Source organism: Berghia stephanieae, chromosome 9 (assembly GCF_034508935.2).
Source record: "Berghia stephanieae isolate SIO BIC M18660-M18661 chromosome 9, UCSD_Bste_1.3, whole genome shotgun sequence".
In the NCBI taxonomy this organism is placed as follows: Eukaryota; Metazoa; Mollusca; class Gastropoda; order Nudibranchia; family Aeolidiidae; genus Berghia; species Berghia stephanieae.
Window position 1 is genome coordinate 12,489,653 of NC_088368.1, and position 27,569 is coordinate 12,517,221.

Below are 27,569 nucleotides of genomic sequence, written 5' to 3' on the forward strand. Positions count from 1 at the left end.
AGGCGTCCTTGTACACTTCTGTAGAAATTGGGTACTTTGGAACTAACTTATTCTCCTTTTATGTTCATACAGCCTGCCACATTAGATGATTCAATACAAATGTCTATTTTAATCATTACCATTATCACCCAAACCTTTCTTCAGCGAAGAACAAAAATAGTTAAAACACATTAGTTAAATGTTTTTGTTAATGGCTAAAGAAAATATTTTACACCAAAACATTCCATGTTACAATTTTGTAAATTACTTTTTACAAAATTTTTACTTTGATATTTTCGAGAAAAATTGAACTCACTCTGTCCTTCTTGCGACTTGTGGTCAATTGATGCACAGTCCAGATTTTTGAAAACATTGACCCAAAGCTGAGGGTAAACCCAAGGGAGAGAAGCCAAGCTCTGAGCTATATGAAGAAGCAGACATGACATGTAATATTAACCTATGCACATTGAGAGGAGACATTTACCCCATCGAATGGGGTGACTAAAGACAGTTGGTTTACCAAGACTGCCCCCAAATGTGCCCTCCAGATTGAAAATTAATAAACAAATATGGTAAAATGTACATCATTTGATAAATTACACCCTTCCCCACACTTTTGAAAAAGAGCATTGAACAGGTTATTTCAATGTCAAGATATATCATATAAAGATGTTAACTCACTCAACCCTAACACCGACTATATCCGTAGTTTACCCGGGTTACTTTTACCCCATGCCTATTTATTATATTTTTATGAGACAAATTATAGGTGTAGTATCAAAGCTAATGTTTTTAGTTTTTGCATGTTAATGGTAGTTGAATAAAACTACATGCTCAATTTTAATACATTTTTTTTTCCAATTTTGAAAAGTAGCAAAACTCTCTAGGATTGAGTGAGATAAAAAAAAAAGTGGTCTTAGACCTTAGTCACCCCATTCCACAGCAACATGATTCCATCATTGACCCAATAAGTGAATAATGATTACAAGGACCCAGTCATTTGAGATTGGTATATCATTGCGATTTATTGTTTTTATTAGTGATTAGTGGATTATGTTAAGTCCCAGCAATTGTAAGTAACTTTCCCCACATTTTGTGGTTGGACTCAAAAATGAATAAATCTATAAAAGTCAGACAACAAATAACTTGTTCAGTGGTTGGATTCATACTGAAAATACTGTAAGTAAGTGGAAGAACTTCAAAAAACTTGAGCTTGTTTATCACATCAACAAAGGGTGAAAAATACTTACTATTATTTTCCTATCATCATCAGTGTCAAAATAAACACAATCATGACCGTTGTCACCATCACCACAACCACAATCTCTAACACCACCACCATCATCACAACCACCACCTCTAACACCACCACCATCACCACAACCACCACCTCTAACACCAGCACCACCACCATCATCACAACCACCACCTCTAATACCGCCACCACCACCATCATCACAACCACCACCTCTAATACCACCACCATCATCACAACCACCACCTCTAACACCATCACCACCACCATCATCACAACCACCACCTCTAATACCACCACCACCACCACCACCATCATCATTACCTGGCAAACCACGGGATAGACGTGTTCAGAGACAAATTTCCCATCCAGGCCAAGCAGAAAGATACAGCCCAGACATATAATACAACCAATCACAGTCAAGGAGTTGATGAGGGGCTGCGAGAAGGCGATGCATCTGAGATGTTTTAAATACACAATGAAATAAATGAATCACTATTTATGTATATGTGATTGATCTTCTCAAAACAATATAATGTCAGATTGAACCAGATGCCAAAATATGAAGTTATATTCAAATTGAGAAGAAACATGAAATTTTAGTTTTTATTAGTAAAAGGAAGTATATTTGTCTCAATAAAATGTAAAAACTTCACAAGTCTCACATTTTTTGACAAAAAAATTCAACTGTCATTATCTAAACCACCTCGACATAAGACTGTTTTGAGGTGATGGGCCTCATATGTAATAGGCATGTTTTTTATTGTGCTTCACCGTGCGTCATTTATGCCTTTAGCAGACTGTTTGGAACCAACTTTCTATTTATATGGTAGAGTAAAAACCACACACGACTTTTGCCTTGGGTTTTTGGATTCCAAGATGTCCTCTGGTGAGACAATCATTATAAGAGTGAGACAAGGATTATTTTTAACCACTAAAATGTGCTCACATTGTATCTAAAAGGTTCCAAGCCAACAGCAACAATTAAACAGATAGGACTAGAAGACATGACGCTTGTGAGTTCTATTACAATTCTTTTTTTCAACAGATATAATACTGTTACTGACCAGGTATTCATTTTACACCTGAATGCAGTGAGACACTTTTTCAAGGACTCAATTTTGCACCAACCAGATCAGGACTTAAATCTGGGACCTTGAGATCCAAAGTCAAGAGTCATACCACTAGACCATATAGGTGGAAACATACTAAACATCATTGTTAACTACGAATAGCTCTAACTTCATTCAAATTGCATCTCTATTATTATCATACTTTTGTTTCACTGTTTGTCTTTGTGTTTCAAAAAGAGATAAGGAAAATAAAAGTATACATTTTTTACAATAATATCTGTCAAGTGTCTTACCCAAGGACACAACACAAAGGCAAGAGTTTTAATATCATAGCCAAACATTTAGGCTAATGTTGCCTGACTTAGTAACAATACAAGACATGGTTCTGAAATGGCTATCCACTGCCACCTCACATTGCATAGATTTCATGTATCACTTCTGTCTTAACTCTTTCAGCGCCATTGGCCGCACTGTGCGGCCAGAGCAGAATCTGTTCTACTGGCCAATGGCCGCACAGTGTGGCCGGTCTTGAAAGGCAAAAATAATAATGTAATCCAATCCAACTTTCTACAAAAGTACTATAAATTGAACCAATGGTATCATTTCATTCAGCAGAACATTCAATTGGCCCTACGGGGTATTTTAATTGAGATTTTGCACTGAATTTGAATGTCGCTTCGTCTTAGTGTGTCATTCTCATGCTACCTCAATCAGGTGTCAGCCATTTTGTGATGGAAATGCGAATATATCCTCAGCGCTCAAAGAGTTAAAGCTTAATCAAAAGGTGAAAAACTAAAAGAGTTCCTTACTGGCGATGCCGGTTGAGGTAAGTGAAGATCAGGCAGAATATCCCAGCTATCATGCCAAGGGCTGCCAGACCACACATGGAAAAGTACAGAGAATGGGAGACAACTCTAACGTGATCAATCACTCGGGTGTGATCGTTTGGGGGCCGGCCTCCTGAAGGAGTGAAGATAAATGCAAAGAAGTTGGCATTTAGACATAATAATAATAATAATAATAATAATAATAATAATAATAATAATAATAATAATAATAATAATAATAATAAGGGGGGGGGGGGAAGGATCCATCTTAGAGGATTCAGTTATGGCAGATTTGACTGCTATGATAATAATAATAATAATAATAATAATAATAATAATAATAATATAATATAATAATAGATAATAATAATAATAATAATAATAATAATAATAATAATAATAATAATAATAATAATAATAATAAATAATAATAATAATAATAATAATAATATAATAATAATATGAATAAATAATAATAATAATAAAAATAATAATAATAATAATAATAATAATAATATATAATAATAATAATAATAATAATAATAATAATAAATAATAAAATAAAAATAATAATAATAAATAATAATAATAATAATAATAATAATAATAATAATAATAATAATAATAATAATAATAATAATAATTAATAATAATAATGATAAACATTTTTAAGTAGACTTGACTATAATGTTATATTTCATAATCAAATGAAAATGTGTTAGGGTATCTAGAGATGCAAAAGGTCAAGGCTATTGATTAAGAATGACAAAAAAAAATAGATTTAATATTGATTCAAAACAAAATGTTGTGCTATATTTAGAGTCAATCTTTAAAGAGCTAAGGATAGCATCTCTTGAGGATTAAATATAAAACATGGTGTAGGAAGCAGCGACAGGCAACCCAAACAAGAAATAAAAAATGAAATAAATAAATCAATAAATAAAAAAATAATAAAGTAAACAAACAAACAAACAAATAAATAAAATAAAATAAATAAATAAATAAATAAATAAATAAATAAATAAATAATAAAGTAAACAAACAAACAAATAAATAAAATAAAATAAATAAATAAATAAATAAAACCAATTTTCCTCCACTTCAAACCTTTCAATAGTCAGATAAGTTATCGAAGTGTGATGCAAACAACTCATCTCCACAGGCAATGTATTCAAGAACTGTTTACTAATTGCTAATTTAGCTTTTATATATCGCAATATCCACTAAACGTGCTCAAAGCGCTTTACAAGGGGTCCTTGGCCAACAGCAACACTGACATGTAGGACGAGACATGACGCCTTTTAGGCGATATCACCAATTTTTTTCTGGACAGAGACAATGCTGTTAACGGCGAGGTACTCATTTTACACCTGAGTACAGTGAGAGAATGTGAGTAAAGAGCCTTTTCCAAGGACTCAACTATGCGCCAAGCAAGGCTCGAACCCAGGACCTTCCAATCCGAATGTCATACCACTAGACCACATAGCCGCACTGTTTAAACTGCAGAATGTTCCAAGAAGAAATATTCTAAAATGTTCATCTAAAAGCTAGTAAGCTAAATGAGTCGGTTATGATAAAGAGAAAAATAAAGTGAGGAAACAGTGCCACTTTTAATAAATTAAATAGTGATTTTTCTCTATTTCTTATGTATTGTTTGTACGTCTCCTGACGAAGATCAGGGCCAAAACATTGTTTGCCCTGTGTTGTCTTCATTCATAAGAGCCAAATTTACTCACTTTATTTTTCACTCATATAGAATGTGTTAGATATCATATATATTCCAATTCTGGTTGTTGTTGCATTTCTGGAGCAATCCACTTTGCATCCAATGATTAAACATTTTATAGAAGAAAGTTGCAGAAAAATAGTATATATATATATATATATATATTTCCTTGTTAAAAATTTAAGACGAAAGAGATATAGAAAAAAAAAATTGCCTATTTATCATTATTGTATCTTGAAATTTACAAAGAAAAAAAACATCAAGGATGTCAGTGGCCTACATTTCTGCCAATTTTTCATTATTGTATTTCGAAATTTACAAGAGTAAAAATACATTTCAAGATTCAAATCAAGGATAAAAGTGACTTTCATACCTGCCCACTTCTCTTTGTTATACCACGTCAAGTTGTCAGCTATAGTATCATATACACCTAGCTTTACATAGGACCCATCTGAAAGCAAAAGATTGAGAGAAAAAAACAAAACGGTAATTTTCACCACAAATGATCTAAGATTAATAATCACATTTTTGTGAAGCCAAAAATGACTCCCTAAAGCAGCGAGCAACCATTTGAGCAGTCTGCACCTCTTTTCTTGACTACCTTATAAGACATGTCTGAGGCACTGATAATAAAGAACTCTTTTAAAAAATTATCCAAAAATTTCTTTTTAATGTGTAAACATTGTAGAATTATATTGCTTAGATTTATGTTGTATTTTCAGAGACTGATGTTATGTAACTGCTGAGCATTCTGCACCTTTTTCTGAACTATCTTATAAGATATATCAGAGGCACTGATAATACAGAACTCTTTTTAAAAATTATCCAAAAAATTTCTTTTTAATGTGTAAACATTGTAGAATTATATTGCTTAGATTTATCTTGTATTTTCAGAGACTGATGTTATGTAACTGCTGAGCATTTTGCACCTTTTTCTTATAAGATATATCAAAGGCACTGATAATACAGAACTCTTTTTAAAAATTTAATGTGTAAACATAGTACAAATATATTGCTTAGATTTATGTTGTATTTTCAGAGACTGATGTTATGTAACTGTTGAGTGATTTGACCTTGATACACAACGTACATAATGAAAACGGCTTAAAGGCGGCAATGTCCACTTCCCACCTCCTGGTGACCCAGTCACTATGAGTGTTTACTCACAGAAAGAAATTTACCTGACAAGGATTGCTTGTTTGCTTACTTCTACAATGACTTTTTCTATTGAAAGAGTTCAAAATCACTACCTAAGTTGTTTGCATGTTAATAGTATCTTTGTTTATTTTTAAAAGTTTGCTTAAAACATATCTGTTTCGATTTTAGAAGACGATATGAGAAGAAAGATAGGCGTCTGGTTTGTGTTGTGTTGTGTTGTGTGTATGTGTGTGTGCTTGTGTGTGTGAATGAGTATGTTTCAGCCAAAGTAATTTGTTATTTAATCGCTTAGAGTCTAGTGTCTCGGAGTTACAGCGCTATATACGTTTTCAGCATTATTATTATTATTATTATTATTATTATTATTATTATTATTATTATTATTATCATCTACTTTTACTGTGTGTTTTTTATATTTTCATAGCCTTCATAGTTTTCTCTGAAGAATAGTTTTCCTCCTGCTGCCGTTATCTATCTAATCCATTGTTCTATTTTATCTATGGAGAAAATCATTAACCTTGCATTCCAATCACAATGGTAAACAATCTACACTTCCAAATAAACAAAATTTACTTAGGGTCACTAGGCTCTTTAATTGGACAGCTTTCTGCAGTTATAACCAAGTCTCTCTCTCTCCCCCCCCCCCCCCCCTCCTTTCCCCCTTTATATTTCGTAAACCATTCGTCCAAACTGAGTTTATCAATAAAAAAGATAATAAGAAAGACTCACTAATAAATTGTTCAATCTGAGTCCAAGCAATTCTTTCTCCTTTGGAGGAGAAAGCCACATTTCCTGATATCCCCAGAAACTTGGTGGAATTCATGGCCGAGTAGATGGCATTGTGGATTTCCTCATTGTCATAATCAAAGTCTTCCAAGTTTAAACCCCTCTCAGCCAATCTGGATAATATAAGATAAGATAAGATATACCTTATTAATCTTTTTTGAAAAATTATATTTTAGTTTCTCATCGGTACACAATAATGAAACATTTCCACATTATAGTCATGCGTTCATTCAGTTGACAGACATAAAATAAAGGTATTTTAAAATAATACATTTGTAAGTTAATAAATTTGATTAGAGAATTCAATTTATTTCATTTAAATTTGCAGACCAAATCTTCACTGATGTGATTAAAAGAAATATGGTATTATCCCTATTAAACGCATAAAGCCTAAGAAGCGCAACCTCCCCACCCCCCTCCCTTATATCATTTAGTAATACTAATAATTTTCTGTTGTGTGCAAATGATTGAAATTCCTCACTTGTTGACTGTTTTGTTGAAAGCGAAGGCAAGAGCCCAAACAGCATCATAGGCCAGGGGTGCCTCAGGATATCCTTCCAGCAGACTGGTGTCGGACACATTGAGTGTTCTGTCTAGACGCTCTGTAAACTCTTGGGCTGTCTAAAAATTTAAAAAAGAAGATAAAATGGAATTTTACAAAGTAGAATAGATGTAGTTGGGTTGTTTGAATAAATACATTGTGATGATGATGACGATGGCGATGATGATGATGATGATGATGAAGATGATGATAATGATGATGAAGATTATGATGATGATGATGATGATGATGATAAGATTATTATGATGATGAAATAATCTTTAGTGGTCTACAATTTCGGTTCTAAAATGTCATGTTTCATGCACTGAATACAAGAATATAGTAAATGATATAATATACAAGCTCATTTAGAAAAAAAAAATTATGATGAAGTATTGGTTTCAAGTTAAGATCATTCATTTCGTACAACATAACTACATCAAAGACAATATTTAATTATGTTGTTGTTGCTGGTTTTTGTTGTTTTCTAGTTGTCGCAGATGTTGTCATTGTGATTGTTGATGATTTTGTGGTTTCTGCAGTAGTTGTTGTTGTTACTGTTTTTGTTGCTGTTATTTTTGAAATTATTCCCTTAGTTGTTGTTGTTGTTGTTGTTGGTGGTGGTGGTGGCGGCGGCGGCGATGGTGCAATATTTTAAGGATATAAAACCAAATAATTGAAATCATTTTTGAGATCAATGATAGACAATTTGAAAAAGATTGATATCAATTTCTTAAATCAAAACTTGACTTGACCTTTAAAAATCTACAGTAACAATATTAAAATTGAATCAAGAAATAGGAGAGTTTCCTCTCAAAATGACAGACTGAAAATCTGTAAAATGACATAATAGGAGTTTCCACAGTAACTTTATATTCTTTCTTTTTTTCCTGATTTTACAGGACACGCTATATCACAGTGATTTCTCTACCAGAGTCCTTATTGTATGAAATATTGAGACATCAATCTAGTATCTAGGCCACGCAATGTCAACATACCATGATCGAAAACTGAAAAGGTATACATGAGACAGTGCCAGACAAAGGAGAAAGAAAAATACAAGAAAAAAAAACATCCCAAAAAATCTGCCTGCCTCAAATGGAGTCGAGGCAGGCAGATTTTTCAGGGTGATTTTTTTTTTCTTTTATTTTCATTTCGGATTTATCTGGTACTGTTTCATACATACCTTTTCAGATTTCTAAAATATACACTAATTCCTGCTCTCTAATTTATCATCCTGAACTTACCATGCCAACATCAGTCATGGTCGGCTCTTGGTGTAGAATAACAGCCTCTGTAGCAAAATGACCTTCAAGTGCTTCTTCCAATTGTTCAACGGTGCAGTTAACACTTTCATCCTTTTTCTTAAACAATCAATGTGAAGAATTGGAGACACCAAAAAAAAAAAAAAAAAAAAGAGAGAGAGAGAGAGAGAAATAAAACAGATTAAATCATTGAAAGATCTCCAAAACTATTTCAGATTTGAATCAATATGGATATGTGTGTCTCACCTTATGTAGGTAGACAATATTACAAGTCATGTCAGGGATCTTACAAGGAGCAGTCCTGAGACTCTTACTATTTATAATACAAATATCATTAATCTGCTGGCTGTATCATCCTTTAAATCAGCTTAGTTGCCACCGATAGTCTTATTCACAAATAAATTTTACTATCAACAACTGATGTTCAGCAGCAAGATGAAAGAGGGGGGGGGGGGGGGGGGGGGGGGGGGGGAAGGATTGTGGCAATTTGGGGAAAAGGCATAATTTGAGTAAAAAATAAAAAAGGAATAAAAAACCTTTAGCAATTGATACCATAATTAATCTGAAATGTGAAGGTCCACTAGTTCAATTGGCATTTGTGTACCCTATTGTAAGCAATCAATGACAGTGAATTACCTTATACCAGTTGTCAGGGTACCATCCAATGATGAACCAAACATATTTCTTGCCGTACAATTTTTCTTTGTAAGCCTGAGGGTGTGATGAAAAAACAAAACCAAACAAACAAATAAATTAACAAACAGAATGGATCGCTTGTGTCTTGATTTTTAATCTTATCCTCACATATAAAGCACCAAGAGCATTGTTAAGGATTTTATTTATAAGTTATATTTATCATCAATATTTTCTCTATCATTATTATCATCATTTTTATATTTTTTTATTTATTATTTATTATTATTATTATTATTATTATTTATTTATTATTATTATATTGAAGAGCCTTTTCCAAGGATAACTATGCGTCACTCAGAGTGGGACTTGAACCCAAAACCTTCCGATCCGAAGGCGAGTGTCAAACCACTAGACCACATAGTCGAACTGGTGCATTAGAGTTCGGATTATAGCTGGAGGATTGTCAGGTCTGAGAAGAGTTATCACCCTGAATCAAAGTTGCAAATTAAGCTTTAAACAAACTTAAAAATGAATATAACAGCTTCAAAAAAGAACAAAATTCCAAACAAGAAACGTTTCAGGCTCAAAATCCTTCTTCAGCCAGCAACAACAACAAAAACCCAATGAAAACATGACTACATTACTAAAAAAACAAACATCAACAGCAGAGAAATATTCAGCACGAAAACGTTCCGTGTTTGGTATTTTGCTCTTTTCTTAAAGCTGTTATAATCTTTTTGTTTATTACTTTTTACAGTCCACAGCTTCTGGCAGCTTAGTATCACTTCAAATTAAGCTTTGTAGCTTCATCATTCTAATCTAAACCAGCACAATATACCTTACCTGACAGAATACCCGTAGAGCCATGTCTGCATAGAACACTCCAACAATTATGCGAGCATCTTGCCTCTGAAACAAACATTGACACATAGATTACACAGGAGTTTTATACCAAAAGAAAAATACAACAATTACCTTAAATTCAATACTCATATTAACTGCTTTAAAAAAAAGATCTTGATCAATTGAGCTTATATGAGACCCATCACATTAAACACTTGTTGTGTTGGGGTGATTAAGATGCTGAAAATTGAATTAAATAGAGTAAAAAATATGAAAAAAATGTCTTATCAAAGTCTATTTTGTTTCTTAATTTCACAATGGTGACCATCCAGTATTATGTCGGGGTGAAACAGATAAAAAAAAAAGAGATTATAAAGTTGAAATCATCAGATATATAAATTTTGTTGTTTTTTTGGTTTTTTTATTTTTGCATGTTATCAAATTTTACCAATTCTCCTCAATGAAAAGTACAGACTTCACCCAAGTCCTTTATTATCAACTAGAATTTCAATTTTCTATATCAAAGTCAACCCAAAATAATACAATTTAAATAATACAAACCTGGACAGTAACAAATTTATCTCTCTCTCTCTCTCTCTCTCTCTCTCTGTGGCATATCACTTGGATTAGCCTCCCACACAGTCCTTCGGAAGAAGTCTCTGTCTTGTGCCCATCTGCCACATTCCGTCACGCCTCTATCAACTTTTTTTAAAAAATCAAATAACTTCTTACAGCATCATATCTTGTCTTATCTTCACTTTGAGCATAGTGCTTTGTTTGGTGGCTCAACAGCATGGTGTAAAGTCTTGTCACAAAAGTCAAGCATGTGGACAGTGGCCGGATAGGTGACAACGATCATGGAAGATTTTGTTTCCATAATTGTGTCCTTTACACATATTAATTATCCCACTCGACTAAGGTGTGAATGAGCACTTTGCAATAGGCAGTGACAGATGTTGTAAGAGAGTACAAAAAAGGATGCATTGTGAGGCACATTTAGCATGGTAAATTCAAATCCATGGAAATGTGCTCAATAAATTTTCATTTCTTAAGGATATTTCCCTACATAAAGGCACACATTTATCTTAATTACTATTCATTTTCAACCCAAATTCTACTTGACATAATACCCTAATTAAGGCACTGGACCACCTTCTGAATATATTATTTACACTTACCTTTAAGTTTCTAACTGCATTAAGAGGATCAGTCAGAAAACTTTGTCGAACGGCAATATCAATACCAGCTTTTTTCACACGTTTCTCTAAGTCATCAATGGTCTAGGGAGAAAAAAATAATAATAAAAAATGCAAAAAGTAAACCAATGAAACAAAGAATCATCCAATATTTACAAAATATCATTATGTAATTTATTACCATTATCATTTTCATTATCATCGTCATCATCATTGCAATTATTTATTACCATCACTATCATTGTTACTATTCTTATCTTACATTCTAAAATGCATATCCTTTCAATGCCTTATATATGACATGTATTGAAACCATCTTAACAAATCACTTTTTTTGTTTTTAATTATGGCAAAAATTAATCATATTTGCATCTTAACTAATTCAATTCTCTGTCCGTTTTTAAATTGGTTTCAAATTTAATACTATTCCAAATGTTAACTATATGGTGATCTAAAGAATTTAATCTAGATTTAGAGAATGAACAATTTTATATAGCTGAATAAAATCCCCATGAAGCCCTCTATGTTTTATACTTGGAACATCCAGAGTTGATAACCTTTCCTCGTAAAGCAATCTTGTTGCTAGCCTTTGCATATCTTCAATAATTATTGGGGTTTTCTTGTACAGATGGCTCCAAACACGATTTCCATATTCTAGAACGTAATGACTAAAGCCTTAGAAAACAAGCTACAGGCCTTTATTAACACTTGTCTGCATCAAATCCTAAACGAACAAGGTTACCAATAAAATACTGTGGGACAATTGCCAACAGACACTAATTATAACAAGAAAGTTGAACTTGGGCTACGTGAGAAGAGACCCACCATCCATCACAAGGTCAGCACTTGACTGGAACCCCCATGACTAGCGGTGAAGAGGATGCCTGCCCACCAAAAACGTGGCAAAAAATGATAAGTTGGAACTAAAAAGTGTCAAAATGTTGTAGGGGGAAGCTAAGGTGGTACCCAGAGAATGGCCCAGATGGAGATCTGTGGTGGATGCCCAATACTCCAGATGGAGTTAAAAGGAATAAGTAGTAGTTGTAGAACAGAACAAACTGAATAATAGTAGATCATTATCATTTTTATTATCATCGTCATCATCATTGCAATTATTTATTACCATCACTATCATTGTTACGATTCTTATCTTACATTCTAAAATGCTAATTTGGATGAGATATCTTTTCAATGCCTTAGATATGACATGTATTGAAACCATTTAACAAATCACTTCTTTTATTTCAATTATGGCAAACATTAATCATATTTGTATCTTAACTAATTCAATCAATCGATCATTACTGAAGTTTAATTCGTCAATATCAAAATAAATTAACATCTTGCCAATGGGGATAATTTTATGAAAATATTTCTTACAGTAACGGTGGAATTCAACCTTACAATAATATAACAGATCCCACTACTCTAGAATAATAATCCTTGATATTTGGGGGGGGGGGGGGTGTTAATTCTAAGCAATGTGCAAAAACATCTGACTGGCAAATGTAAAATGGTGGATTGAGCTGAAAACAATAACACACGAAGGGATACCAGTTTAGATAATTATTGCTTTAAGTTTGATTTGCCAAAGTCTCAATACAAATAAGAATGAAATATAAACATTTTAAGACACACTTTCCGTTACCATAAAAAAGGACACATAACTTGTGATGTTTTGTCCCAGCAAGTGTTGACTGATTATTATTATTATTTTTAATCTTAAAGATTTTCCTTCATTTTTGAATGGATTTACTTATGAAAAAAATATCCTCCTTCAAAATATCACAGCCAAAATTATCTATTGTAGATTTGGGCTGAGAAAATCAGTTCATTGTAATTCAAGAGGGAATTCTTTTTCTGAGGTGCACCTCTCTAGTTCATTTTCAAGAATACAAGATTGAAGTCACAAGTGACAATTGAAAAAGAAGAGCAATGTCTTACAGATGTGAATAATTCTTGTATTTCTTGTATGGTGGAAATACGATTCCAGTTGAACTTTTTGAAGACCTTGACGCGGATAGGGTTGTGCAAGGTGGCCGATGGGTGTGTACGAAACAGTGTCGGAAACCTTTCTCTGTTAGACAAGGCTGGAGAGCTGCCACCGTAGGATAACTGTTAAACAAAAAAAAACAAAACAAAAAAAAACAGGAGTGGTAATTTAAAGGTACAAGAGGCCCCCTAGAGCCCGAATGCATCTCTTGTTTTTAGTGTGTGGTTGAACATTATGGAGTCTAAAAATATGCATCTTGTAAGACTAAGAAAAAAACAACAGAGTGAGAATGACATTGCATTTTTGACTCGGGAGAATTGGATTCAGTAGTCTGATGTCACGCAGCCCGGCAACGGCGGCCATCTTGGTTCTAAACAAAGAAAATCATTACTTTTTATTCTTCATGCTGGCTAGAACTTTTCATTCCCTTTTCATATGTCTTTTGATCAGAATGCGTAAAAGTCAAAACATGATCAAATGTATGTGTTTTTTTTCCTCTGGAAACGTTTTTATGCTCGCCGGAGAAATATTTCATATGGGCGTCCGCCATTGTTCCGATTGTTTAGAGCCAGTGTTACTAAGCTACCATGCGTCATTAGGAAAGAAGTGACGTTACGACTATTAAATCCTATTGAATTCAATCTCATATGTTGGCATCTTCTTTTTCGTTCAGCAAGAAACTCAGCCCCTATTGCTGACTCTGGGTTATCTCGCCAATTCTGCTTCCTTGAAACCCTAGCCATACAGTAGTTACTGCCATCTTGTTAAAACAATAAAATAAATTAAACCTGAATCCTACTGAAAAGGGTTAAAAAATAAGATATACTTTATTGTCTTTTAATGAAATTTACAATTTAGTATCACATCGGTGTATAACATACTCAACTTTCTGGTCATTCAATTCATTCAAAAGTCACTAAAATAATGGCTTGAAGTGAGTAGAAAAGTGACAAAAAACCATAGAGAATAACAACTTTGCAGCAATGAGGATTCAAACCCACAACCCGACTATTACGGCACTACCACCTGGCCATGAGAGTGATGCTCTACAATCGACTGTGTCAACTGGCCCGGATGTGATGCCATTACAGTCGGGTCATGGGTTGAATCCTCACCGCCGCAAAGTTTTTATTCTCTATTTCTTTATTTCACTTAATTTACATTGTAAAACACTGCGTGGAATCAGCGCTATTTCAGTTGGAACTCCCAAGGGACCAATAACCCTCCCTGCTCGCAACCTGCATGAGGTCATTTGAGTTCAACTGGTATCAGGCAGTGCCGTGTCCAATGGGGGCAATTATGAATATTTATGGTCTTATAATATGTCTGTATAGCGGGAAAACAATAACAGACTCTTTCACTTTATTATTTTAATTTGAAAAATCAGTTGTCTTTCTAAACATCAGTGAACAATTGACATTCTTGTGGTTAATAGTTTTCTTTGAATATCACAAATTGTTGATCTAATTTTAAGTGCTTGTAAACTATGGTGCACTTAAATTTAAAAAATTGTTATTCAAAACTCAGCGGCAGTATCTCAAGAATTTTAATAAATATCAAAAGTACATGTATGCATCTATGTTCCTGTGCATTATGATCATATTGGCAGTTGATTTTCTTGATTTATTCATGGTTTTGTAAGTTCTGTATATTGTTTTTACCAATTCCGTTCCTCTCAAACAGTTGTGTTGATCATAACAGTAAACTGATATGATTTATGTCTTTATGTGGTAAAATAACTCATAAAGATAATATTTTATTGACCAGTAAAGACTAAAAACCAATATTGTGTATGATGTCCATATCTCAATTTACTATCAATCTGCCTATAAAGTATGACTTCTTTACAAGAAAAAAATCAATCACCCAACAAGGTTACTGGACATGCTACAAATATTGCAGTATCAATCATCAATTACAACTAACACTAAGCACTGGTACTGTTAAATTAAATGATTTGCTCAAACAGACGGACATAGTATGTGGACAAAGGAGGATTCAAAATTATGAGGGCATATAGTTTATTCCAAGTAGTAACCTTTTACTCCTTATTGACCAACTACATTCAAAACGAACACACTGTCCACATAGGTTATATAGAATTATCTCCTTTCTTCCAAGAATACATACACATTTAGTCATTGTCTTATAAAGTCATCTGATATACCATTGAACTCCAGTCAGTCAAATTTAGAGATAAAACAATTGAATAACAACCAGAGTCAAATCAGTATAACACCACAGGCATACCACAGCAAGATCATTTATTTAATTTTTGGGAAATCACTGCCATATATATCTGGACGATTCAGTCTATAAAAAGTTAACATTCACTTGTGCACAAAAGGAGAACTTGAACTTACATTATATTTCTTATTCAACATGCAAGAATACCCTAAACATTGACACCTATATGACACTATAAAGTCGGCATTTCCTGAGACAACCACACAAAAGCAGTACCGTATACATCTTCAAACTATAATGCCTAACAGTCATAAAAAAAAATAATTTTGACTTGAATCGTAAGGGATTTAAGTATAGAAAAAAAGTTATCAAGCCATTAAAAAGTTGGCTTTCAAATGTGCCCAAAACTCATAATATTTAAATCAGTTAAATGCTTAAAAAATAATATTATTTTCGTCTAATGGTTTATATTTTATTCCTAAACTGATATTTGGACATAATTCATGGCATGAAATACTATGGGAGAGAAAATGAGGACCTCACCAAGTCATGCCAAATAAGAAATTTACAATAAAAAATTCATATCTTTTAAAGTTTTACTGCCCGGACAACAAAACTTGGCATGTGTCAAGATCATCATTTTTACTTTATAATGATGCTTGTTTCAATCATTTTCTGCCGCTGAGAATTAAATTATTGATATGCAAATTATAACAAATTAATTTCATTGATAGCTCAAAAACCACTAAATTGACACCTCTCTTATGAGCAGCCTTAAGAGGATACATTATTATCAACCATGGCAAATGATGAAAGAAACCTTTGCTTTGCTTGTGGTGAGGGAACAATTTTCATATTTGTGTTAGCAACTGAGCAATACCATGAAATATTGCAACAATTAATTACCATCAGTGGCATCACAGATTTCCCCTGACCGCTACCTGTTCCACCCATGGGCTGACCCCACTAATGGGGTCAGGTTGACCTAGCACTGAAATACCGCTCAGAGGGGAAAATGCCACGCAGTGAAAAATTCTAATTTTAATTTACTGGTAAATTTATTACTATAAATTTCCTAATAAAAAATATAATCCATACATCTATTTACAAAATTTACACCATTTCAATTTGAGTTCTCAATACTATATTATACATGTATTCTTATTGCTGATTATTTACTTTCTGCTAATAATGCTTTGTGACATTGTTACAAAAATAGTAATAATATCATCATAAAAAATCAATAAAATATCATCAAGACTGACTGACCACAACGAGCTTCCACATTTTGGCAGCCTGAGCGACAAAGGTGGAGACGATACTGCAGCCCGTTAGGACTAAGAGTTTGGTAGGCTTTTCATACAGAAGCTTGTACAATACTTTGGTGCCCAGCCCTGGCTTACACTGTGTAGAAAAAAAAGAGCATTTGAGTATTAAAACTTATACAGTGCAATATCAACAAAACATGCTTAAAGTGCTTTACAAGGGGTCAAAAGCTGACAGCATCACTTAACATGTAGGACAAGACATGATGCCTGTCAGGCAATATTCCAAATTCTTTTGACAGAGACAATGCTGATGGCAGCCGGGTACTTATTTTACACCTGATTATGATGAGAGAATGTGAGTAAAAAGCTTTTTCCAAGGACTCAATTTTGCATCACTCAGAGCGGTACTCGAACCAAAGACATTTGGGTCCAAAGGGTCTACCAAAGGCATGGGTCATTCCATAGGACCACAAAAACGGACAAAGATATACATTAAATAGATTAATGGTTTGGGGTTTTTTGTGTGGTTATTTTTAATGGAAGAGCAGTAAAATAAAAATAATATACCATATATACAACAACAGAATTTTTATATTTTCCTTGTAAACTGTTTAAATATGGCTTTGTGGTCATGGTATTACACTCCCCTTTGGACTTATAGGTCAATGGTTTGAGCAGCACTATGGGTATCACAAACTTGAGTCCTTGGAAAAGACTCTTTACATATACATTCTCTCACCTAACTGAGAGGTAAAATAAAAAGAGTTTAAAAATTGAAAAAGCACTCTACAGGCGTCATGTCTCGTCTATATTAACAGTTGTTGTAAAACCCTTTAAAACATTTAGTGGATATTAATCATATTTCAAACAATAAAAATGATTCGATTCAAAAGTAGACTTGCATAATTAACTCACTCAACCCTAACACCGACTATATCCGTAGTATACCCGGGGTTACTTTTACCCCATGCCTATTTATTACATTTTTCTGAGGCAAATTACAGGCGTAGTATCAAAGCTATTGTTTTTAGTTTTTGCATGTTAATGGTAGTTGAATAAAACTATCTATCTTTATGTACATGCTTATTTTTCCAATTTAGAAAAGTAGGGAAAATCTCTAGGATTGAGAGAGTTAATAAAAAGAAACTAAGCCTTTAAAATCATAATTGCACATCAGCAGTAATAAACAGCTCTGTAATGTTTTTATATCAATAAGTATAGTTGAGAGTCCAGCGTGAATCGTGGTGGACTGAATCTATAGTCATAGTCATAGGAACGTAACTCAATGTATGAGCTTTTCAGGACATGACTGGGTGTCATTTCTATCACTTTTGGCAAGAGATTAGTAACTGCCAATGAGACTCAAGCTTCTGGAGGAGATCAAGCAGAGTTACCAGTTATAAATCTGTTGCAAAAATCAGAAACGACAGTCAGGGTGGGGGGTGGGGGAGGGGGTTGGAGTGTAATAAGCCATGACACCTTTAAGTTAAGTTTTAATGTTTTATCGATGACAATCTGAAAAGCTCTTCAGATGGCGAAAACTAAATTCTCACATTTGTTGTCAGTTTTACTTAATATTTTCTTTTTGGTATTTGCCTCATCCTTATATAATATTGGTGTGATATAATGGGTCACATTTAATTTAAAATGTACTTTTTGGTAGCTGCTTCATCCAGACACAATATCAGACCGGGGTGGTAGATCACGGATATATGTCTTATTTTTATTTCTCCTTCTTCCTCCTCCTCCTCCTCCTCCATCTTCTTCCTCTTCTTCTTCTTGAGGATACAGTGCACTCTATAAGAGTCTATTATTATTGTTCTTATCCTTCTTCTTCTTCTTCTTCATCTTCTTTAAGTAGAAAGCTAAAGTTTGAGGACAGTGCATACATTTGATTGTAAAGAAATAAGCAATAAACAGCAAATGATTAAGGATTGTCGGACTTGGAATGCATCATATTATAATGAGATTGATGCTTGAGGATATTATTAATTACAAAGTGATATCAAACGATGAAAAATATCTGTGCTGTCAGATTCCACTACATCAGATGATGGTCAATTCCATATTCTAATAGAAGATGGGTAGAATTAATTGGGATGGGTTATTTTTATCTTGATATGGAAATCGTCATTCAAAATATCAAAAGGCATGTCATCTTGTCCGTTTAAGAGTATTCTATTTGATGCAAGCTTTAGATTTTTTAAAAATGTATTCCTCTTACCTGGCTATCCCCTCGTCTCATCTCCAGCTTATAATCTGGCAAGATATCTGTCCTGTTATTAACATCCTCAAGGGCCATTTCCACAGCAGGTAGGCAGCTTTTCCCGCCTGCCCAACTGCCACTCATGGGAAAGATGCCGCCAATGGTCAGCGGTTTGTCCTTTAAGACCTCAACGCTTGGCAAGTGACATCCCAAAAATAAAAATAAAACAGATAGATTGGTGAGGATGGACATTGTTCGACTACGATGACCTCCAGATTGTTGTTTATAGTCACAGCTTTAAACCATTCCTGGAATAAAAAAAAAAGATTTAAATTATATATAAATTATTATGAAATAAATATTTAAAAGTCTTTGATTTTGCTTCTGTATGTTGTAATTTACCGCAAAAAGATTACTTATCATATCAGTAGCCAATATGTGACACATAGCCCCGAACAGAAATATATCAAGGTGAACCAGTCGCAAAAAGAGTGATTTAAAGGTTCAAAACACTTTGTTCAGTAACACTATATAAAACAAATAAAATATGGTATTGAGAGGTTGTATTGCAGACTTTTTACTTTTTGACTTTTCCAGTCAATCAATATTGGCATTCTACTTCAAAATATACAGGCAACATTCTGGTAAAACCGAAACAGATTATGGGAAATTTACATACATTCAGACTCGATGTGCATAAATCTGTAAGAGAAAGTTGTTAACAGCATTCGTATAATTAATTTACTCATTGCATGCAGGGTAACGACTCAGTCTTTGATGGATTTTCTGATTTTGTACTTGTAATGTAGTTTCCAAATTATTAAATATTATATATAATGGTCAAATTGATTGAAAAAATCTTTTGAATATTTTGATCTACTTTACATATGTACCTTTCCTACATACAGTGGAACCCATGTGTTTGTACATAATGTGTGTGTGCAATTATTTTGGGAGTTTTCTAATGGGGAAACCTTATGTATTAGATTAGTCGAAAGCGGCAATATTTCATACAGTGCTGTGTGAAATATAAAGAATCAGGATCAATTGCTATCCTAGACATACTAAGTAGTTTTGTGTGGGTGGTTGGGCGTGGACCTCACAAGATTAGTTCAAGGGGTGTTTCTTTTCTTGCTTTTCTATTGCCAACTTTCTGTTACACTTCTATCCTGAATTTCAACCTCTGTTCCTGTCTTGGGACTTTGATTTTGTTATTTAGGTCTACTTCTGTTCTCCCTTCTATAGTTCAGTGGGAAGTGCACAGCCCTGGTGCAAAGTTGACATGTCAGTTTGGTGGAGTAATCGCGATAGCAAGTTGATTCTGCAACCCCCCACTCAAGCACAACTTTTTGATAAAATCTGTTGTCAACAATATGCCTAAAATTTGCTAGCTTGGCAATTCGGCAAGAATTCCCTGTCCACTCTGTTTGAGCTTTACTTTTGCATCAATGTCATGTCCGTAATCCATAAGCCAAGGGAAGCTACGCTGACCATTCTGAGAAATAGAGTTCAAGTATATTTCTCGAGCGTTCTGAGGAATAGAGTCAGCCTTAAACCTAACTATATCAGACACAATGAGAGGTCTGGTCTAAACAAGTCCTGTACAGAAACTTTCTTATGGGAACATAGGATAGAAAGAAAAATATATATTAAACAGCATACAATTAGTGTAGTAAATGTGGAAATTGTCAAAATGGGAATAGACTTCATAATAATGTCTTTAAAAAAAAACATCATTGAAAAACGAAAGACAACCGTAAAATTTTAGACCAGCTAAATGAATGAGGACGGGTGATAACCATTTCAATAATAATAATAATAATAATAATAATAATAATAATAACAATAATAATAATAATAATAATAATAATAATAATAATAATAATAATAATAATAATAATAATAATAATAATAATAATAACAACAACAACAACAACAATAATAATAATAATAATAATATTAATAATAATAATAATAATAATAATAATAATAATAATAATATAACAATAATAATAACAACAACAACAATAATAATAAAATTGAGCCTTTATAAAGCGCAATATCCACTAAACGTACTCAAAGCGCTTTTCAAGGGTTCCTTGGCCAACAGCACCACTTTACAGCAGGACGGACGCCTGTTAGGAGATATTACAAGAAACGGCCAGGTACTCATTTTATACCTGAGTATGGTGAGAGAATGAGTAAAGAGCCCTTTCCAAGGACTCAACTATGCATGGAGCGAGGCTTGAACCCAGGACCTTCTGATCTGAAAGCAAGTGTTATATCACAAGACCACATAGCTTCACATAATAATGATAATACATCAACATCTGATATGCCAATGACACGGAAATGATAGCAACATCTGAACATCAGCTCTAAAAGATTGTTGACAGGCTTGTCAAGAGTAGTGAATTTCTAGGGATCATTTCTAAGAAAATCAGCAAGACTGAATACCGTTTTTCTGGAGTAAAATAAATGTGTTTTTTCCTCTGGATGATTATCACTTTAACTCCAAGTGAGTAAGTCAGTATATTTAACATAAGTCACTGAAGTGGCTCCTGTATTTGGAATTTCAGCCAATTTTGACTACTATATTCATAACTTAGTTCATTATTTGTAAAGTGCTTAGGGATGTTTGGTTCAAGGAAAGCGCTCAACAAATGACAAATGTCATTTATTACTTATTATTATTATTATTATTATTATTATTATTATTATTATTATTATTATTATTATTAAAAACATTGTCTAAAGCATTTAAAGCCATGAAATTTATCTAATGATTGGTGACTTTTTATATTAATTCTTATCAAAGTCAAAGGCACGCTTAAGGATTTCCTTCGATTAGCCTTTAATCTATATTGATCTATCTAATATATAGATAGATATATATTCATCATTGACAACGACAAAAACAACACACACACACACATTAACACATCATTTCACACATCACAGCAACAAAACACAATACACAATCAGATTGTCAAAACCAGAGTCAAAAGCAAAATGAACTCACACAGCTGATCCAATCCAATCATTGACATTGTCAATATTGTTTGCTCCATGAAAAAAATTTAGGTCAAACCAACCAATCTAACAGTTTAAAGACAGTTTTTTTATATGGAAATTCACAAAGTAAAGAAACGAAATAAGTTACTAGATAATCCACACAGGGATCATCATAATGTCAAGTCAAAGTCGTAACAATGTTCATAAAACTAAAACAATTCACGTGAGGCAAGAATTTTCAGTTCAGCTTGCTCGTGAAAGCTGAGACAAAAATTTTCCATGCAGAAAGATCAAATAATCGACTAAAGATCAGGTGGAATGCCCTTAGAAATACGCACGAAAAGGATAATGAACTCCGTCAGTATGGCCGAACTCAAATACCCAGGACAGTGGCCTGAACTGACCCCTATAGCAGGCCATTCAACTAGGTCACTACACTGCAAAACTGCTACCGACCTTAAATGAACCCAGTCGGTCGATCCTCGGGTAAACTGACCGCAAGTGAGAGGCTACCTTGATATTACACACCTTATAGAGTCATGTCAGTCCGACCAGGATTTGACCGAGGTATTTTATACACACCAGAGCATGGTGGGTTAAAATTATAATTGTGGCGTCGAATAATCGAACAGGCTGGAATTTATTATGTTGAGCAATTGTGTCGTCTGCTGTACTGTCCCTGTCTATCAGCCGGCTGGCAATGTTAAGGTTCTTCTACTGTCTTCTACTTAGCATTTTCCACTTTCCGCTCTTAAGAATACCAAAATAATTCATCTAGAGCTTGCTTTTCTCACGCCACTCCTTGTGGTGTAGAGCATTAAACTAAACAAATAAGGTCCTGATAATCTTTCATTTCAATGAGTGCTGTACTGTAAGTAAACAAATGTTTTCAATCCAAACGACTGAATTTTGCGATATAATAAAAATAAATATGCCAAACTGGCATTCCCACTAGATTCTTTTGGTCTGAAGGTAAAGAGTAAAGTAAAGCCAACTTTTTATGGTACAAAATTATATTGGTTGCGCGCAGAGATATATATCTGTACCACAAGGTGTATAGCTATGGTTGCGCGTCGCAATCTGACATAATTCGTCATTAAATAGGAACTGTGTTTTCCGTTCACCAGTGGACTGAATACACGGCTGGACTAGGTATAAGGGCTAAACTGTTTGACCGAGAGCAAGAAGGCGAGCTGTTTTATTTAGCACAGCGTAACTGTAACAGGGGCGGGGTGAGTTAGGGGTTCGAGGTCCTTTCTAGGCATAATATTTTCTTTCTTTCTTTCTTTCCTTCTTCTTCTTCTTCTTCTTCTTCTTCTTCTTCTTCTTCTTTTCTTCTTCTTTTCTTCTTCTTCTTCTTCTTCTTCTTATTATTATTATTATTATTATTATTATTACAGTCCACTCCGCTTAATCTCACACCCTCGGGAGTTTGGGGCTAGTATGTTGATTAAGCGGAGAAGCTAAAACTAGTATCTAAGCACAAGCTTTCATGTACTATTCAAATATGACCCCCCCCCCCCCTCCACACACCCCTCTGAGTTTTCTGTGGGCTTGGGACCGTCACCGTCATGTTCACGATATGACCTCATTGGAAAGAGTAAGGAAGGGGGGGGGGGTATTTTATTTTGTTTTCTTTTTATTGCTTGTTTTCTTTATTTTGTTTATGTTTGTTATCTTTTTTGTCTGTTAGCAAATGAGAGACTCGGGTTCTTGATACATCTTACTTCGTAGATAGCCTGCCATGCGTTTGTTATGGAATTTATTCTGCATCGCAATTATTTGAAGTTTCTGTTGAAGAGTGAGTTCTCTGCGCTTTAGGAAAGCCATTGCTGTAATGATGGTAAATTCTGATGACAAGGTTTTTTTTTAATGAATGGTGCAGTCTCTTTTTTTTTTTTTTTGGGGGGGGGGGGTTCCTTCAAAAAAGACAATGATCGTAAAAGACCACTCATTGTTTTTTTAAAAAGGGACATACTCTAGACCTTCTGATCTGCATTATGGATGATGACTCCATTTCGTCTGTAGTTGTAGACCATGATGGTAATACAGACCATAGTATAATAATCTGCAATTTAAAATACGTAAAACCAAAACCAACTAAAAGAAAATTAGTCACCCGTAAAACCAAAAACATTGACATGGAACAATTGACCAAAGGGAATAGCGTCAATAAAAAACGAACAATTTTTGAAGAAAACTTTTTTATCTATTTTGGGATAAATTTGCACCGCTGGAATCTACAATCATCACCATCAGGCCCAACACCGACTGGTTCAACCATAGAATTAAACGAATGTAAATTCCTTGGGTTCAACTCAACGAAGACATTAGAAAAGCGAAACACCAGCGCAGACGAACAGAAAAACAATTAATGGAGATCTTCTGGATTAGATGAAGACAGGCAAATCTACAAAGCTACCAAACGATTGACGAAAAAAATAATTTCCAAATGTAAACAAAACCACAAGAGAAATGCCAAAACAAACGAACAAACAAACAAAAAAACAAACAAACAAACACACACACACACACACACACACACACACACACACACACACACACCAAAGATTCGAAAGGAGGGTTCAAAATAACAAATGGTATGATAAGAACTGAGCAATCGATATCAAAATTACCCACGTCAAACTGTCCACAACAATTGACTGAAACATTTTCCACTTTCTTTGTAGACAAAGTTGCAAAGATACGTCATGACCTCGATAGTCAAGATGCGCAAAGCGCAATAATTTCACAAGATAATCAAAGTGAAAACAATCTATCATACTTTGATACAGACGAGCTGCTTTATTTAGCACAGCGTAACTGTAACAGGGGCGGGGTGAGTTAGGGGTTCGAGGTCCTTTCTAGGCATAATATTTTCTTTCTTTCTTTCTTTCCTTCTTCTTCTTTTCTTCCTCTTCTTCTTCTTCTTCTTCTTCTTCTTCTTCTTCTTCTTCTTCTTCTTCTTCTTCTTCTTCTTCTTCTTCTTCTTCTTCTTCTTGTTTTGTTTTTTATTATTATTATTATTATTATTATTATTATTATTATTATTATTATTATTATTATTATTATTATTATTATTATTATATTATTATTATTATTATTGAGTTCAAACAATCATTCATACTTTGATCCTGCATCCGAAAATGAGATAATGCAAGTATTATCAGTCGCCCCAAATAAAACGTGTTCTCTCGATAATGTTAGTAAAAGGATTGTTTTTTAAACTTGTAGTATTGTTCATAAATGCATAAATAATCAAGCTCCATTGTACCTCATGAATTTATGTCAACATTATAATTCAACACAGCTACTAAGGTTATCTGAAGACTCTCTCTTAATCGTCCCAAGAACCAGATTATCTCTTAGTAATAAGTCTTTTTTTTAAGTGGCCACATCTTGTGGAATGTGCTCTCCCCAGATGTATAACTAATTAGGGATAGTCAGTCTTTAAAAAAACACCTTAAGACAGAATCCCCCCCCCCCCCCCCCCAACCCCCCAGAGCTTACGAATAGTTTCGCCCACAGAATACGCCTTAAATCTAATCGATTTTAAGTTTATTTCATTCCAGTTTTGATCTTAAGTTCAGACTGACAATTTCCACTGTATAACTGAACTTTAATTTTTTTATTTTGTTGTTGTTGTTGTTGTTGTTGTTGTTGTTGTTGCTGTAATTCGTCAATTCAAATGTCTTTCATTAGAATAAGTAAAAATTGTTTTGCTCATCATAGAATACGCCTGAAATCTAATTTTAATTTTAAGTTTATTTTATTCCAGTTTTGACCTTAAGTGCAGACTGACAATTTCCACTGTATGACTGAACATTTTTTTTTGTTTGTTTTTTTTGTTTGTTGTTGTTTGTTTTGTAATTCATCAATTCAAATGTCTTTCGTTAGAACAAATTACTAATGTTAGTGAGTAATATTGGGGTAAGTATGTGTGCGTGTATGTTCGTGTATGACTGTAATGTATCTGTGATTGAGTTTGTGTGCATGTGTATGTGTTTGTTTCTTCATATGTATTCTCAAAATTGTCAAAGGATGAATGTTTGAATGGCAATTACTAATGTAAAGCACCGCTGAGCACTCTTGTGGAAGTTGAGCGCTATATAAATAACTTATTATTATTTTTATCATTGTTATCATCATCATCATCATCATCATCATCATCATCATCATCATCATCATCATCATCATCATCATCATCATCATTGTCATCATCATCATCATCATCATCATCATCATCATCATCATCATCAAGAACAACATTATTATTATTATTATTATTATTATTATTATTATTATTATTATTATTATTATTATTATTATTATCATCATCATTATTGTCCTCCTCATTATCATCATCTGTGTATTTTAAAGTATTCTTTCTTCTGAGCCTTACAGGCTTTAAGGAGCCGGAGTTATCCCAATTTCTGGACGATAATAGTTTTTATTGCCTACTACCCTCAGCATCAGAGGATCTGGTGCTAGTACAATATGAAAGTACTTTCCACCAGACCTAACAGATCCAGCTAATCAAACAATTTTGGGGGAATGAGGTCTCATGAAAAGACATCGGCTGTAGCCGAAACCATTACCAATGCTTGTGTTTGAAAGGCGAGTAAGTGCTCCACCTAATTTAACCGGATTCCAATATTATACGCGAATGGTGCAGAACCTTAAACATTCCAGAACACATTAAATTACCATCGCCAATATATTATGGCCAACGTGCACTTATTTACAGGTCTGATAACCTAATTCTTTATGGGCTAATTGTTGTAATGGAAATATTTAAAAAATGACGCATAATATTGTCCTTTACAACAGTGTTAAAGTAGGCCCATAAGTGAACTCGGATGTGAGACCTGTATATATATGCACGTCGATTAGAGCTCATCTAAGTTCTGAACTATTTAGACAGCCAGCCAAAAACTGCCATTGATCAACCCGAAAATGGCACACATCACATGATCTAATATGTATGTCTGATAACCGAACACAATTTTATGGACGTCACTTAGTTTTGCTGCAATGGAGTGTATATTCAACGTTGGGTTGAGAGTATTTCCATTACAAGTTTTTTTTCTTTATTATTCAAATGCCTTATATTTATAAGATCTATAAAGGAACTTTATTAGTCATGCACCAACTTGACATTCCTCCTCATTCTTTCCCTCATCTTTCTCCTCCACCTCACCTTTTCCTCCTCCTCCTCCTCCTCCTCCTCCTCCTCCTCCTCCTCCTCCTCCTCCTACTACTACTACTACTACTACTACTACTACTACTACTACCACTGGCGGTCTGTCAATAGAGCGAAGTTGTTTTGTGCACTGGCGGTCTGTCAATAGAGCGAAGTTGTTTTGTGCCGCCCTATATTTTCCGTAGAGTAGCATGTCAACCAAACAAAAAACTTCAATTTTAAAATTTTGATAAAATTAAAAATTTCGCACATACTGCTTTTTGTTTTGAATTTAATATTTGATGACTCGTGCGTCGCTCCGCGTAGGAAGCGTCAAATCGGCACGTTTCATCTTTCCCCCGTTGCCTGAGCGGGGTGACAATAAGTGGAGGGTGTGGTGTGGTGGGGAAGTTTTTTGTTGTTTATATGAGCC

General features: G+C 33.8%; 1 protein-coding gene across 2 annotated transcripts in view; it reads right to left on the minus strand.

Annotated features, from left to right (window-relative positions):
* LOC144979705 (gamma-aminobutyric acid type B receptor subunit 1-like) overlaps positions 1-22,653 on the minus strand; it is a 34,460-nt gene extending 11,807 nt beyond the window's left edge. The window contains exons 1-14 of one of the 2 annotated variants that reach the window (XM_078926636.1): positions 22,483-22,653; positions 18,958-19,247; positions 16,735-16,869; positions 13,230-13,400; positions 11,268-11,369; positions 10,090-10,155; positions 9,247-9,321; positions 8,593-8,709; positions 7,286-7,425; positions 6,748-6,917; positions 5,234-5,311; positions 3,117-3,267; positions 1,559-1,691; positions 296-400 (exon numbers count right to left, since the gene is read on the minus strand). In XM_078926636.1, the coding sequence (XP_078782762.1) occupies positions 296-400; positions 1,559-1,691; positions 3,117-3,267; positions 5,234-5,311; positions 6,748-6,917; positions 7,286-7,425; positions 8,593-8,709; positions 9,247-9,321; positions 10,090-10,155; positions 11,268-11,369; positions 13,230-13,400; positions 16,735-16,869; positions 18,958-19,191 (1,677 nt within the window). In that variant the 5' untranslated portion in view covers positions 19,192-19,247; positions 22,483-22,653. Of the gene's footprint in view, positions 1-295; positions 401-1,558; positions 1,692-3,116; positions 3,268-5,233; positions 5,312-6,747; positions 6,918-7,285; positions 7,426-8,592; positions 8,710-9,246; positions 9,322-10,089; positions 10,156-11,267; positions 11,370-13,229; positions 13,401-16,734; positions 16,870-18,957; positions 19,248-21,961; positions 22,458-22,482 lie in introns of those variants that run through there. The other variant, XM_078926635.1, reaches the window with a different exon arrangement.
* Positions 22,654-27,569: the final 4,916 nt, after the last annotated feature.